Source organism: Panulirus ornatus, chromosome 42 (genome assembly GCF_036320965.1).
Source record: "Panulirus ornatus isolate Po-2019 chromosome 42, ASM3632096v1, whole genome shotgun sequence".
NCBI lineage: Eukaryota > Metazoa > Arthropoda > Malacostraca > Decapoda > Palinuridae > Panulirus > Panulirus ornatus.
In genome coordinates this window covers 1,517,260-1,532,500 of record NC_092265.1, presented here as the reverse complement: position 1 = coordinate 1,532,500, position 15,241 = coordinate 1,517,260, and the positions used below count along the sequence as shown (strand labels likewise).

The following is a 15,241-nucleotide window of genomic DNA, read 5'->3' as shown; positions in this document are numbered from 1 at the left end:
GTTTCCTGCCGCTGTGTGTGCATGTCAACTTATGTGTAAGTATAACAGATCCTGTGTAACTGTATGCAGGGATAGACATTGGTCCAGTCATTCTGGAATTTTGCCCTATAATGGAAAACAAAATTGAATATGGCTAAAGGTGGGGACATAGTCCTTTCCACTAAAATCTCCCGCATGTATAGAAGTCTCCTTCGACGAGGTTTTATCATCGCATCATAAAACTTACCTCCGCCCACGTCTAGATGTGTGTCCTACAACCATAGGACGAAGCCTAACTGTGGAGATCACCCCGAATGTTATACACCATTCTTCAACCTTAACGAACGAAACCAAACGCTATAATTTTTAAGAGGAAATGAAAAGAGGATTTACAGCTAGAAAACAATGCAGTACCGTAAGAATTATTTCTTAAATTGTTGTTTATGATTTTTCCTGTATCAACTATACATATATATATAGTTTAGCGTATCATGTAATTATGAGGACGAGGGTATTCACTAATCTACCTTTTACAGAAGTACTTTAAAAGGGGGAATGAAAAAAAAAGATCTGGTCGGCGGCACGTCAACGCACTGGCTTCCTCCCAAGCGTCATCCTCCACCCTCCTGGTGGGTCTGGCTGCTACGAGCGTCAGACTTTATTCCTAATTCATCACTTTTGGCTGCATTAGATTTCTGAGCTTTATTTTGATAATTATGTTATACGACAATACTCACATAAATCATCCTTTGGTAGAGTAACTAGCAAAAGTGAGCAGTTTGAGGAAATAATGTTAGAAAAAATTTGTCAGAGAAATGCTTTTATAACTCTGGTTTTATGGTTCAAAATGTAAGATTCCACTGATAATGGATATGCAAACAGAAGACAACGATAAAACTCCAAGATTTAATAAATACAATAGCATAGCATAACAATTTATGTAAAGTATATAAATTTATTATCCATTCATAACCCACACGTCGATTTTCGACGAGGAGAGAGTTATACACGTGTGGTTTCGAATACGATACATAATGAGAACTGGACATAAATCTGCTTTATGGTGATGCAATGTGAAGATGCAACCAAGATGGCTGCATCTAGAGGTAAAGTGCAAGGTAAAGGGCGGTGCAAGGTTACGTTGGCAGCGGTCGGTCCTGGAATCATCATGACTGGACAAGAATTACGCCACCTTGTAACAATGGCAACGCGTCCTTCACTGAGGCAGCACTGGTCTAGGATGGCATCAGGGGATGGTGAGTTTGGTGGAGGTTAGTATAGACGTAAGCAGTGGTGCAGTGAAAGTCAATGGTGTGGTGAGGTGACGCGGACCCTAGGGAAGGCTTTTGGAATAATGTGCTAGGTCCTCGTGGGCTGCCCCTGAGAGGGGCCTGGAAAACCCTAGTGAGAGTAATACTTTAAAAATTGACGATCTCTATGTAAAATCTATTATATATATATATATATATATATATATATATATATATATATATATATATATATATATATATATATATATATATATTTATATATATATATATATATATATATATATATATATATATATATATATATATATATATATATATATTCTGTTGTTTGACAAGTTACTTTATCAACATTTTTACACCCCCCCCCCCCCATGCCCTTACGGTGGGCCTGGAGGTGCTGGTTAGTGGTTAGAAAAACCAGTGTAGACATCAGACTCTCCTTACTCCCCAGAGAGCTAACCACTCCAACTTCAATGCAGTTCACCCTCCCATGCCAGGAAAAATCAGTTGACCTCGGACCAATGATATTCACCCTCACGAGTGATCACCCGTAAGGGTGAATGTCATTGCACTAAGCTGGTTATCAAACACAGACATACGACAGGGGTGTGTGATGTCACCATGGTTGTTTAATTCATTTATGGATGGGAGGTGAGGGAAGAAAAGATGTGGGGAGGAGAGTGAATGTGTCAGAAGCGAAATGTTTGAGGACAATATGTGGAGTGAGGTGGTTTGATCCAGTAAGTATTGAAAGGTAAGAGAAAGATGTGGTCATGAAGAGTGTGGTTGACACACACACACACACACACACACACACACACACATGTATTGGAAAGGATCACAATTTTGCGCGTGATCAAGAATTCCTATGAGTCCACGGGGAAAATGAAACACGAAATGGCGTCCTAGCTTCGTCTCTTCGATGTATATCAACTGACCGTTATATTTCTCTCTTGTGTCTCCCCTGATGATGTGAATATTACACGAACGTGAACTTGGGAAATTTTCGTGTTTCATTTTCCCCGTGGACTCATAGGACACACACACACACACACACACACACACACATATATATATATATATATATATATATATATATATATATATATATATATATATATATATATATATATATATATATATATACATTATCCTTTGGTATAGGGAAGAAAGAATACTTCCCACAAGAAAGAGAAAATAACGAAACGTCAGGGCTGAAAATGTAATACGACAGCGCTCGACATTTCGTTAATTCCGTTCTCTTGTGTTTTTACATTCATCTTAGTTATATTCGTTACCTGTCCACTTTTTTGCTGGGTCGATCTGCTCTCAATGGAGTGAACAGGATATATGAAGATGGGGGAACCACAGAAAGCTCTATGGGGCCTGGATGTGGATCAGGAGCCGTTGTTTCGGTACAATATACATGAGAGCTAGAGGATGGATGTGAGCGAATGAGGCCTTTGCTTTGTTTCTGACGCTACCTCGCTAACACGGGAAAAACCGAACAAGTATGGAAGAAAGTAAGAAAAAGGAATATATATGTATTTTACAAATGATATTTGCTGTAAACTATTTGCCTCTAAACTCTGAGAATCGAACTCCGATCTACCTGTGTGGCAGCCAGGTAGCTTAATAACCAGGCCACGTTGAACTTAAAACAGAATTTTTTCAGTAACATTCTTTGATTCACGAAATGGATATACTGTAGATCAGAGCGTGAACAGAAGTATTTCCATCTCGTAAGGAAGCAAGTCATCATCAGATCCGTGATTCATAGAATGGTTGACGAAGACACATCTAATTTCTTCGAGGCGGCCTAGGCTTTAGGCTATTGGATGCCACACAGGTGGACGGGGTCCGATTCCCGGAGTGTAGTGGAAACTAGTTCATATATATATATATATATATATATATATATATATATATATATATATATATATATATATATATATAACTACGTTTGGACATATTTTCTACACGAGTATCAATTGCTTTATACTAGAATTCGTATAGCACTATAAATGTTGTCCACTTCATTATGCATTAAGAAAAGTTAACTTGTCATAACAATATTGAAGGGTTGTAGAGTTATATTAGCAGAGTTTCAAAATATGATTAGGTTTCAAAAAGATTAATTTCCGAGTGAAAAACATTAATTTCAAATTGCCATTTTTTATTATAAATAACTGTACACGCTAAGATCATAACTGCTTGTAAGCAAGTCCAAACAGCACCTAAAACCACTTCATACATTGAGTCGTCTCATGACACCTCCCTATCAAAGTACAAAGAAATGTCGCTCCTTATGTCATTCAAGACATTATGTAGGAACCCTTCAGACTAGTCCAGCATCCTTGGCCATGCCATAGAAGAGAGAATTTTTGTTCCTTAGCAGAGAATCAGGCGCGGCAAACTCCTTAATCTCGCCTTTGTCTAGAACCAGTACCCTGAAGAGGAAGAGATTATTTCAATAGTACGGCTAAAGAATATTTCCTGCAGACCGTGACTACAACATATCTATAATAACTTCCTTCTCAGACATCTACTTCCTTTCTACTTATTCCTTTATACACATACCCTATTAATCTTCATCTTATGAGATGTAATAATCCTTTGTACCATCAAACAGTAGTCATGATATTCTCAAGATGACACGGATATAATTAAGTATACCCAATATGGTGGATGTCTTAAGTAGCCAGGAACTGGTTGGCATTTGAGAATGAAACTAATACTCACCAATCAAAGAACAATTTATTTTCTCTTCGGCGATCTTTATCAACGCATTTGATCTGAGTAGAATAAGAACAGTTCTCAAACTCATGTCCAAAAATCATCAGCTTTATCAAAAAGTAAAACGTTTTTTCTCCGACAGACATATTGATATTGTCTAACTGCAAGCATTTGTTTCTATTTCTATATGGACCTTTAATACTTTGTTTTCTTGATGGAAATTTGTAAGGTAATTGTAAGTTACAACAACACAAGCTACAACAATAGACTAAATGCATCTTCGACATCATAATTACCTAAGTATCGCTCGAGAACAAATTTACATTCTCTTGCTTTATCTGCTGCAGATTGATAAAGATCGACTGACCTTGTTGAGTCCATGATGGTGTTAAGTCTGTGGGCGATAGTAAGCACTGTACAATCAGCAAACTCTTGTCGTATAGTCCGCTGGATAAGGTCATCAGTCTCCAAGTCCACTGCAGCTGTGGCCTCGTCTAAGATAAGCACACGGGTTTTGCGAAGGAGAGCTCGAGCCAGACAAACCAGCTGTCTCTGACCAACACTGGAAAATGATAAATAAACAGATAACCGACGATCTTTTTATGTGCTTTGAATTACATCTATTGTCCAAAACTCTGTTTATGTTGGGAATATACTTCAAATAGAATTTCACTGAAGGCTAACATGCATCCTCATCTTTTGTAAAGCTTGACACATATCTTAAACATTTGATAGTTATTCCAATGGACGTAAGTCTGACTCATCATTTGAGACCATAACTATTGACACAACTACGTACATATAAGAGAGGAATTGTTTCAAGACGACCCAAAATAGGAAAGGGTAAACTAAAGTTTCCTAACTGAAATCTTGCTCAAAAACTTTCTTATAACCAAAACAGATTTGGAAAGATTTTCTGATTAGCTATAACTTTTCATTTCAGGAAGGTATATCTAAAACAAAAAATCTAAAACACTATACTTATTCAAAGAGCACATATGCGGTAAACAGAAAAGGAAAAGGAAACTACGCCAGAACTGGATCTGAGAGCGTTTTTTCCCCAGAACCAATGCATGAATATCTAAATCCTGGATGGGACTGGCTATAAGCAATGGGGGACACAAGAATAATTCGGTGTTATCTGCCATGGAACAACTCACCTGAGGTTCTCTCCACCTTCAGTGACCTCATGCTGTAGACCTGCCGTCAGATCTGACACAAAATGCTTGAGGTGAGATTGCTCCAGTGCCAACCAGACTTTAGCATCATCATAACGATTGAAAGGATCGAGGTTCATACGTAGTGTCCCACTGAACAACACAGGATCCTTCATGGAAGAAAAAACACATCTGTCATAGGAACTTAAAAATTGATGTCATAATTCTTTTTAAAATTCGTTTGATTTGTTTCAGTATTAAAAGTTGTCACAAAAACTCCACACACACACACACACACACACACACACACACACACACACACACACACAGGACTGTAGCATGAGCATCATTCGCTTCCTCGCTCACCTGTGGAATAATAGTCAGTCGACTCCGGAGATCATGAAGGCCAATGCCTGCAATATTAACACCATCAATAGTAATGCTTCCACCAGCTGCTTCAATAATACGGAAAAGCCCCAAGGTTAATGATGATTTTCCCGCTCCTGTTCGACCAACTATTCCTATCTGGAAGTAAAGACGGAATTCTGACTAAATCATATCGACTACCTGGCATTTAATGAAATCAAGCCACTTTACGAGCATCAGCGTGTTATTGCATGTCTAATATTCAAACATACGAATCAATACAAACCTTTTCACCTCCAGTGACGTGACACGATATGTCCTTAACTACCAGATCCAGTCCTTTGCGGTAGCGTGTGGAGTACTGGTCGAACACCACCACCCCACTTTCAGGCCAATCCTGAGGAACTAGGTATTAGCATACACACACTGAATCAAACCAACCTCACCCTAAGGAAAACACAAAGGCTTTGAGGAATAAGATATGACACGAATGAATTCATGTCAAACCAAGACAACCCATCATTCTGCTACAATCTGTAACACTTCATGTAAAGTACATTTCTGCATAGTTACTGCATCTCCCCGTAGTATACACTCATCCAGCATCTTACAAACTTACCAGATTTCAACAACTTCAATTTCACACGTGGGACTGACTTGTGGCAACGTGTGAAAGAGTGTGAGGAAGTGAGCACCAGTCTGATGTAGTAGAAGTGAAAGTGGATTACGAAAGGTGCTTGATAATTACATATCAGTGCTAATGCACCTGGCAATGAGCGGACTAAGGACGAGAGGCTAGGGTTTGGGTAGGGAGTGAGTGAGCAAATATCCTCAGTTATGAGGCAAGGGATCGAGTATTAGTGATGTGCGAAGTGAATGAGAAAGTGGATAATGTGACAGGTGATGGTAGTATATATGGGGGACACGGGGCCGTACCCAACTTTGTTAATAAGATTGATGAGCTGTTTGTGGAGGTGTGTGCTGGTAAAAGACTGGTGACTGGGAATACTTGGTATAAGAGGGTCATTCATAAGTATATGGGTAAATAGGATAGATGGTACAGGGCATCATTGGATCATCTTCTAATTCATAGGCGTTCAACAGAGAGACTCTTGGATGTGAATGTATTGAGAGGGACGGCTGGTAGGGTGTCCGATCATACTTTAGTGGAGGCGGGGGGGGAGCTGTATGTAAGCTTAAGGAATAGAGGAAATCAAATGAGTGGGAAGAGGGTTAGGAAAGTTCTAAATGTGTTCTACAGTAAAAAAAAAAAAAAAAAAAAAAAATCAACTTTCACAAAACTTTGTACATTAAGGACATTATCACTGATGTGGTACAAATAGAGGACATGATAACAAAGAGCGAAAAATGAAACATGGAACGTGGGTAGACACATGATCCGAGTCCCACCTTGTGGGGTTTCTTGCTTGGGATATCCCAGGCTGCTTCTTGTGGGATTTCAGTGTACTCTTTAATACGTTCTACAGCAACAATGTTGGTCTCCACATCTGAGGTCATACGGACCAACCAGTTCAATGTCTGCGTCACCTGCAGTATGGATAAAAAAAAAAACCATAATCAATTCTACTATCTTTAAATCATTAACAACACACACACACACACACACACACACACACACACACACACACACACACACACAAACACACAGTTATCTAAATGTGAATCTTGAACGCAGAGGAAAGTGGAAGGATGTGTTGGATATCAAACGATAAAGGACAATTATTATTATTATCATTATTATCATTATCGTTATTACTATCATTATTATCATTATTATTATTATTATTATTATTATTATTATTATTATTATTATCAATGGTATGAAAATAAATAAGTAATTAAGACTTAGAGTATGAAAAAGACTCATAAATGTTAGATGATCGAGACAATAAGGCTATGTTTACTCTGAACAAAAACTTAAGGCATTAAACTGATCATCATTAACAGCAAAAGTTGAACATCACACTATCATCAGCGGGGAGAGATGAACCATAAGGAATAATGTCTTCATTATGACAACACTGTACGTCTCCCAAGATGGTCTGTGATTAGAATTCTATAGAAATGATTGTTGAAACCACCACTACGCAAGTCCATATGAAAGCAGCAACTTACAGAGAGAGCATAGCTGACCGAGAGCCCAACAACGCCACTATCTATGGAGTCCCGTCGCATGACAGCAAACATTGCAGCAGCAAATATCATGATGTTACCGATGAACTCCAACCGAATAGCCAGCCACCTAAGAAAAAGAATTTAATATTCATTATCTAATATCTATTGTACGTACATCAAAATCACCCAAGAAAAAGACAAATAAAAAGATAAACAGAAGAACACGGAAAATTCCAGCTTCTACTTTTCTGGACATAACCACTGACTGTGGGAGTCTGACTTGAATGGGAAAGATAATTTCATCCTAAATTAAGAAAAGTTTATAGACAATTCAAAAAATAGGTGAGTTCATCGGTGACGTGGCATAAAGGAGCGTTAAACACATAGTAAAGAATCAGGAACCTTTGAGTCTTCCAAGATACTGGATCTGACGTTTACAGAATGCAGTATGATGCAAATACATTCACCAAGGAATTCAATCAGTCATCTGATGCTTTGTTGAGGTAGTTAATACATTGTGGTCTCAGATCTTTTTTACTACAGCCAAACTGTTGTTTTAGAAGCCAATGACTGTTTTAAGATGATGAGTTGGAACCATATGAACAGAGACACTAGATATTGACTCTTTTTTGTTCTTTCTGCCATAAAAAAGAAGATAGAGCATCATCTGCTCTCTCGTATCATAATCAGTGCTATAAATGACTTTCATCTTTTCCCTCCTGAAGCTACTAACAAGATTATATCACATCCATAAAAAGAATTCATTCTTATCCTATAAACCTCATCCTGCATCACAGCAGGATGGCCCGTGTAGAGCTGACCTCACCAAACATGATGTTGCCAGTACCCACCAGGAGGGTGAGTGAAACTCAGGACAGACAACCAACACGAGAAAGGAAGCCATGTGAAGACAATCTTCCATTTGATAACCTTTTTTTTTCTGTATTTCTTCAAAAGTATAACTGGAGCCAAAGAATGTTACTTACCTCACTCTATACCTAATAATCTGAGTACAGTCATTCAATATTCTTAGCACAAAATATCAGAAATCACCAGTGCAGTACCTGTTAGCTACAGCATTTGGATGGGCACTACACAAATTGTAGTCTATTTTTCTCTCAGAGTCTGTGATAAACTGATGCTGTTGCTCAAATGCTCGAATGGTAGACGTTCCTGTGAAAAGATAAAAAAAAAACAAAAAAACTGTCATACAGAAGTGCATACACTGAGACAGAACATGATTCTATCACAGAACAACAAAAATCTAGCTTATGACAGTAAGAAACGTTCACTGTTGCACACTCTAGTATGATGTTAACAAGTGGGAATACAGTACCAAATACTGTGTTGCACAACTTAATAAATACACTCCCCTGCAAGTGTATGCAAATCATGGCTTCACAGCTGAACTGTTGCGTGAGACAAAAGTACATACCTTGTATAGTCTCCTGGAAGTGGGAGTATATGGGGGAACGGGACACAGACTCAATTCGCCTTAGCTGCCTAGATGTAGATACATACAGAACCTGACGATAAATGAGGTCTACTGATGAAATCTAACTACCATAAGTCTTAATAATTTGTATAATTTACTTCATCTTGTATGTTTTATAGTAACAGTAACAGTAACAAACCAATTTTGCAAGAGTATCACCACATGCTCTCTCTCTCTCTCTCTCTCTCTCTCTCTCTCTCTCTCTCTCTCTCTCTCTCTCTCTCTCTCTCTATATATATATATATATATATATATATATATATATATATATATATATATATATATATATATATATCTGTGTGTGTGTGTGTGTGTGTGTGTGTGTGTCTAAAGACATAATACACATATATCCAAGGTTAAGAGATGGGGCAACACGGGTTTGAAAGATGAGAGAGGGATAGAATGGAACGCTCTGGTGATGTTCTACATTTGAGGCTTTATGTAAACATTTTCTGAGTTTCCAGGAAATTCCCGGGCCCCCTTTAGGACCCCTGGGCTCAGGTATGATGTACCCCCTGCACCTCACTCTCACTGGCCGCGACTACTATGGGTCGTAGAATGTGGGCACTCACACTTATACATTATTTATAGTAAAAGGTAAAGAGAAAGAAAAAGAAAAACTCGGCAAAGCTAAGGAAACAATGAGCCTTAAATGAACTAATCAAGATTGTCAATATTGTAATGTTCTCGTTAGTCCTCCCCCACTACCGTATGTACGGGAAGGATAAACCTGTACAAACATGGTATGAACGACAATTTGCAGGGAGGTATATAGACGTCACCAAGTGCAACAGTTTTAGAGAAACAACGAAAAAAAATCACGTGGAACATGTGTGGTTTTACGTTAAGAACAATACTGAATAGAAAGTAGAAGCTCCTCCACAGATGACTATGAATAAGCCGGGCATAATATATAGTGAGAGTGTAGAATTACCTGGACGAAGTAGTAGATGATCATGATGGGGAAGACGACAGCAGCGAACTCTGGCGTAGCATAAATGATCACAGCAAATGTTGCCACAACCTGCGGCAAACATCAGACATACGACTTAAAATTTGGTAAGCAGATCTAGACTAGACCTTATTACCAGATCAATATAACAGACGGAATGTCACATACCTGGACATTAAACTGATCAGTATTATTTAGTCTTACCCTACTTAGATATTCCGTTATTGAAAAAATTAACAAGAAACTATAGTGTTTAATACCGGAACTTTCCATGTTTTTTCAAACTTTAGTCCTACTGTATTCGGATATTGTAATCATTAGTATAGGTAACCTCAGAAACTGGGGCATGTGCTAGTTTGGAAAACGTTCTTAGTCAACGAAATCTTTAGAAAACCAAAATAAAATCTTTTTTTACTGCACTACTGGAAATAAAACGAAAATCCATACAGACGGATCTCCATGTATCTGGTCTGATTTTAAAGAGTTAACATTGGTGTTTGAAAACCACAAATACAAAACTTTCGAGTCGTTGACAAACTCTTCCGAGTTTTTTACGTGTTCTTAGACCTGGTTGCGCCTCATTAAAGAGGTATATGGACGGATGTATGTATACTCGTAGTGACGCTAAATCAAAAATTAATATGTCTGCTCCCAGTCCTGACAGTAGGCACAGTAGCCTCACAAACAGCAGTTCACTGGCTACGGTACAGTGACATGTAACGTGTAACAGTATGACATCACTATCCCAACAGGAACAGGCAGTTCCTGAAGGAGAATCTCATCACGTCGCAGTAGGAGCCGAGGTAGGAGGTCGTGGTACCGACCTAGACGTAGTCAACATATTGTTTAGACGTAAATAAAAGAAAAAAAAATCTTTCAAGACTCCAAGCTTTTCTTTTTCTTCGGGCTTGATCATGAGCCGAGGTGGAGCCTTGGTAAGGATAATTACATGGCACATAGTCAGTCAGAAGGATGGTAGCACTTGCCCTACCAAAGTCTTGTATAAAAGTCTCTCCATATAAAGAGGTAAAAATGATATGGGCACCAACTTACCTAACTTCATGGAATCATGGATAAATATATCCTTCCACAGGGTCGGGTGCTCTCTGTTTATACACCTGGACACTATAAGCTGAATCGTTAACCAGTCTGCCGAACACAGACCATGAATACAAATATGGACAATAGCTTACAAATGAGTGATTCCTACCATGAAACACGGTGAGTCTTAAGATAATCAGAAATGTAAATGCCAACATTTTTTAAAGAACTGATAACACAAATCTCACCACAAAATAATCTTGATACACTTATGATTACAAATACCCTCACTTAACGACGGTATCAATGAAAAAGCCAAGAAAATTATGATAACCGCCCAACTTCAACCAATCACAAGAAATGTGTGAAACCCAATAGATAAGATCTTGGTAACATATCGAACAACAAGCACACAACAGTAACAACGACCAAGAACAACCCATTAAACATTAAGACCGAGGTATTTCCTACAATGTAGTTATGCTGTTCCGTAGTAGATGCTTACCGATACTAAACATGCCAACCATGATCTAAAAGTGGAGGGCAGAAGTACATCGACCGTGTCCAGATCCTTAGAGAAACGATTTACAATACGTCCAGTGGGGGTCATGTCGAAGAACGACATTGGGCTGCGCAAAATGTTACTTAGCAGCAGCTTGTGCAGGAACTGCGAGGCAGAGATGGTGGCGCGTGCAACGATCATGGTCGCAGTCATGATGAACAACGCTGCAATTAGAAGATAAGGTTATCAACAGCTTAGCTAGAAACATAAGTGAACAATTACCGACACTGATCAATCCAGTTAACTGCCTAACATTTGTTTCTGTGACCTTTGGTCATATGCATTAAATCCCCTGCCATATAATTCTAATGGTAATCAACTGTAATACTGTGACAAACCTACAAAAATAAGCAATGAATTTTTAGTTATCATTAGCAAATATATATATATATATATAGAGAGAGAGAGAGAGAGAGAGAGAGAGAGAGAGAGAGAGAGAGAGAGAGAGAGAGAGCGTATATATAGCGTATGTGTGGAAATAAAATGAGTGTGGTTGAGAAAGCAGAAGAGGGTGTTTTAAAATGGTTTAGTCACATGGAGAGAATGAGTGAGGAAAGAATGACCAAGAGGATATATGTGTCAGAGGTGGCGGGAACAAGAAGTGGGAGACCAAATTGGAGGTGGAAAGATGGAGTGAAAAAGATTTTGAGTGATCAGGGCCTGAACATGCAGGAGGGTGAAAGGCGTGCAAGGAACAGAGTGAATTGGAACGATGTGGTACACCGGGGTCGACGTGTTGTCAATGGATAGAACCAGGGCATGTGAAGCGTCTGGGGTAAACCATGGAAAGTTCTGTGGGGCCTGAATGTGGAAAGGGAGCTGTGGTTTCGGTGCATTATTACATGACAGCTAGAGACTGAGTGTGAACGAATGGGGCCTTTGTTGTCTTTTCCTAGCGCTACCTCGCACACATGAGGGGGGAGGGGGTTGTTATTCCATGTGTGGCGGGGTGGCGATGGGAATAAATAAAGGCAGACAGTATGAATTATATACATGTGTATATATGTATATGTCTCTATGTGTATATACATGTGTACACTGAGATGTATAGGTATGTATATTTGCGTGTGTGGACGTGTATGTATTACATTGTGTATGTGGGTGGGTTGGGCTATTCTTTCGTCTGTTTCCTTGCGCTACTTCGCTAACGCGGGAGACAGCGACAAAGCAAAATAGATATAAATAAATAAATAATAAATAGCGTACGTGCCTGGTGTCTCACCAGAGTGCCTTGAAAAATTCAACTAACTCCCCAGGCATTACTCGTTAAAAGCCTTCCCTCAGGCCTTAAACGCTGCAAGTGATCCACGCGATACGCAGACCATCATTCTGTCTCTAATTGCTGTAGTTGTTTTCTTAGTGGATCTTGGCGTCGAGATAACCATTCTATATTTCATCAGTGGAACACCTTCCACTGTAGACTATACTGGTCCATACGCTGTCTTCTTAAAACAACATAAATTTTTTTTCTAAAGGACAAGGACAAAAACACACCTTTAACTTACCTTGTCCAATTCCGAACGCTCCATAAATGCCCAGATATTTGTCTCTCTCTGAAGGTTTCATGCAATCATCTTCTACATATGCTTGTGACCACTTTGTTAGCCACACATTGGAGCCTACTGAAGAAGCTTGGTATAAGACAAACATCAAAACTGTGAGTAACGATGAGATTACACCAACAGCTCGAATGTAGTAGCCATATACTTGATATGAAACCTGAAACAAGGGAGAAATAACAAAGATTAAGAAAGATATCTACATAACAGGTGTTGAGAGAACGATTAATGGCCATAGAGTTAGCTTACTAGACAGTGGATGTGCATGTAGAGCAAAATGGTGACAGAAATATAAATGCAAGTAGTGCAAAAAGGAAGATATATATATATATATATATATATATATATATATATATATATATATATATATATATATATATATATATATATATATAGAATTAATAGATGTAATAATTGCAAGCAAGGGCAACAGCAGAGGAACAAGAAGCAGAGGTTGTGGTAAGAAAGATGGTGAGCAAGTCATAAGCCCAGGTGGGTGGTACAGTGTGGTTACAGATGGATACAAATGATTGTATGGCTCAGAATTTTACCAAGACTCTCAAATAAAGCACAAGGAGAAAACAGAGACCAAATTTTACATCTACTTATCATCTTCAAATGTTTTCATTTACACGAAGTGTCAGGGAAGTCACATAAAATTATGTATCTTGTGTGCTGAAAATGAAAACACTTTTCCACAGCGATAGGTCGATTACCATATTTGTCTTTCCTTCCTTTACTGGTTCACTTTTCCTCAAATCATTCATCACATCACAGAACTCGAACAACAAGTCATTTGCAATAGTTCCTGTATAACCATACTATTTTCACAGGTTTTCTTTCCCGAGTTTTATGATAATGTATTCATAGGACATAACTTTCTTGCAGCTTCATTCCTTATCTTTACTATTCTCTGAATGTCAGCTATATTACGATTTATTCATCACTCCTGCTCTTATTTCATACTATACCTATCTTGACTTCAGAAAACTGTTTTCCGTATACATAGAAAAACCACAAGCCACGTCCGCATGCACATTCGTACTCATCCATGATCATTTTACACTTCAAGTGTTCCAGTTCAGTAAGATCATAGTCCACCTACATATCTTCTCTTTTACATGACATTACTTTTAATTTCTCCTTCCCCACAACTGTAACTAATTCACAACTTTTTAAAATCATCTTTAAACAACCACTTTTGATAACGCTCAGCATTACTACCACAGTGAGGCAATGGAACATCAGAAGTGAAGCATATCAACTACACTATAAATAGAGTTTTGCATAAGAAGAATGTTTCTAAATGTCTGCATTTAAGAAATACATTTCTAGAGAAGAGCGCCACGAACAGTAGCAATAACGATAGACTAAGGGAGATGTACAGCTAAGGAACATACCTTTCCCGTCTTGGTCTTCTCAGTTTCAATAAGCTTTTGTCCCGCTTTCTCTGGTGTTGCAGGGGCTGGGGTGTCCACCGATTTTGTCGTTTCTGACTCACTCATCTTTTTACTGCGCTTGATACTTCCTCTCTTAATTTTTTCATCTCTGTAGGTTCAGAATCAATGTTAGTTCCTCTGCTGTGCACAGCAAAAGTAATGCTCTACATTCATCATACACTTAAGAGAGAAGAAAACACAAATGAAAGCATTAACTAAAGGATTTTCCATTTGGTTCGTTGCCATGTGAGTGAACCATTTACTAACTGTCGATCACCAAGTGATGCGCTCTTGGATATACAGAAATGTAAATCTAAAGAAAAGGAAACAAATTGGTTACATGAAACTGGAAGATTTAACCCTTACAACTCTCTTATAACCCACACACACACACACACACATATATATATATATATATATATATATATATATATATATATATATATATATATATATATATATATATATATATATATATATATATATATATATATTCTCCCTGGGGATAGGGGAGAAAGAATACTTCCCACGTATTCCCTGCGTGTCGT

The 15,241-nt window shown here is 38.2% G+C and overlaps 1 protein-coding gene across 1 annotated transcript in view; it reads right to left on the bottom strand.

Annotated features, from left to right (window-relative positions):
• Window positions 1-3,409: 3,409 nt before the first annotated feature.
• The window catches only part of LOC139761807 (multidrug resistance-associated protein 1-like), a 47,160-nt gene continuing 35,328 nt past the window's right edge, over window positions 3,410-15,241 (bottom strand). Inside the window, exons 19-31 of the mRNA XM_071686293.1 lie at window positions 14,655-14,802; window positions 13,201-13,414; window positions 11,639-11,859; window positions 10,075-10,164; window positions 9,081-9,171; window positions 8,710-8,818; window positions 7,646-7,772; window positions 6,920-7,057; window positions 5,796-5,906; window positions 5,510-5,668; window positions 5,147-5,313; window positions 4,354-4,548; window positions 3,410-3,700 (exon numbers count right to left, since the gene is read on the bottom strand). Coding sequence (XP_071542394.1) covers window positions 3,589-3,700; window positions 4,354-4,548; window positions 5,147-5,313; window positions 5,510-5,668; window positions 5,796-5,906; window positions 6,920-7,057; window positions 7,646-7,772; window positions 8,710-8,818; window positions 9,081-9,171; window positions 10,075-10,164; window positions 11,639-11,859; window positions 13,201-13,414; window positions 14,655-14,802 — 1,882 coding nt within the window. The 3' untranslated portion in view covers window positions 3,410-3,588. The remainder of the gene's footprint in view (window positions 3,701-4,353; window positions 4,549-5,146; window positions 5,314-5,509; window positions 5,669-5,795; window positions 5,907-6,919; window positions 7,058-7,645; window positions 7,773-8,709; window positions 8,819-9,080; window positions 9,172-10,074; window positions 10,165-11,638; window positions 11,860-13,200; window positions 13,415-14,654; window positions 14,803-15,241) is intronic.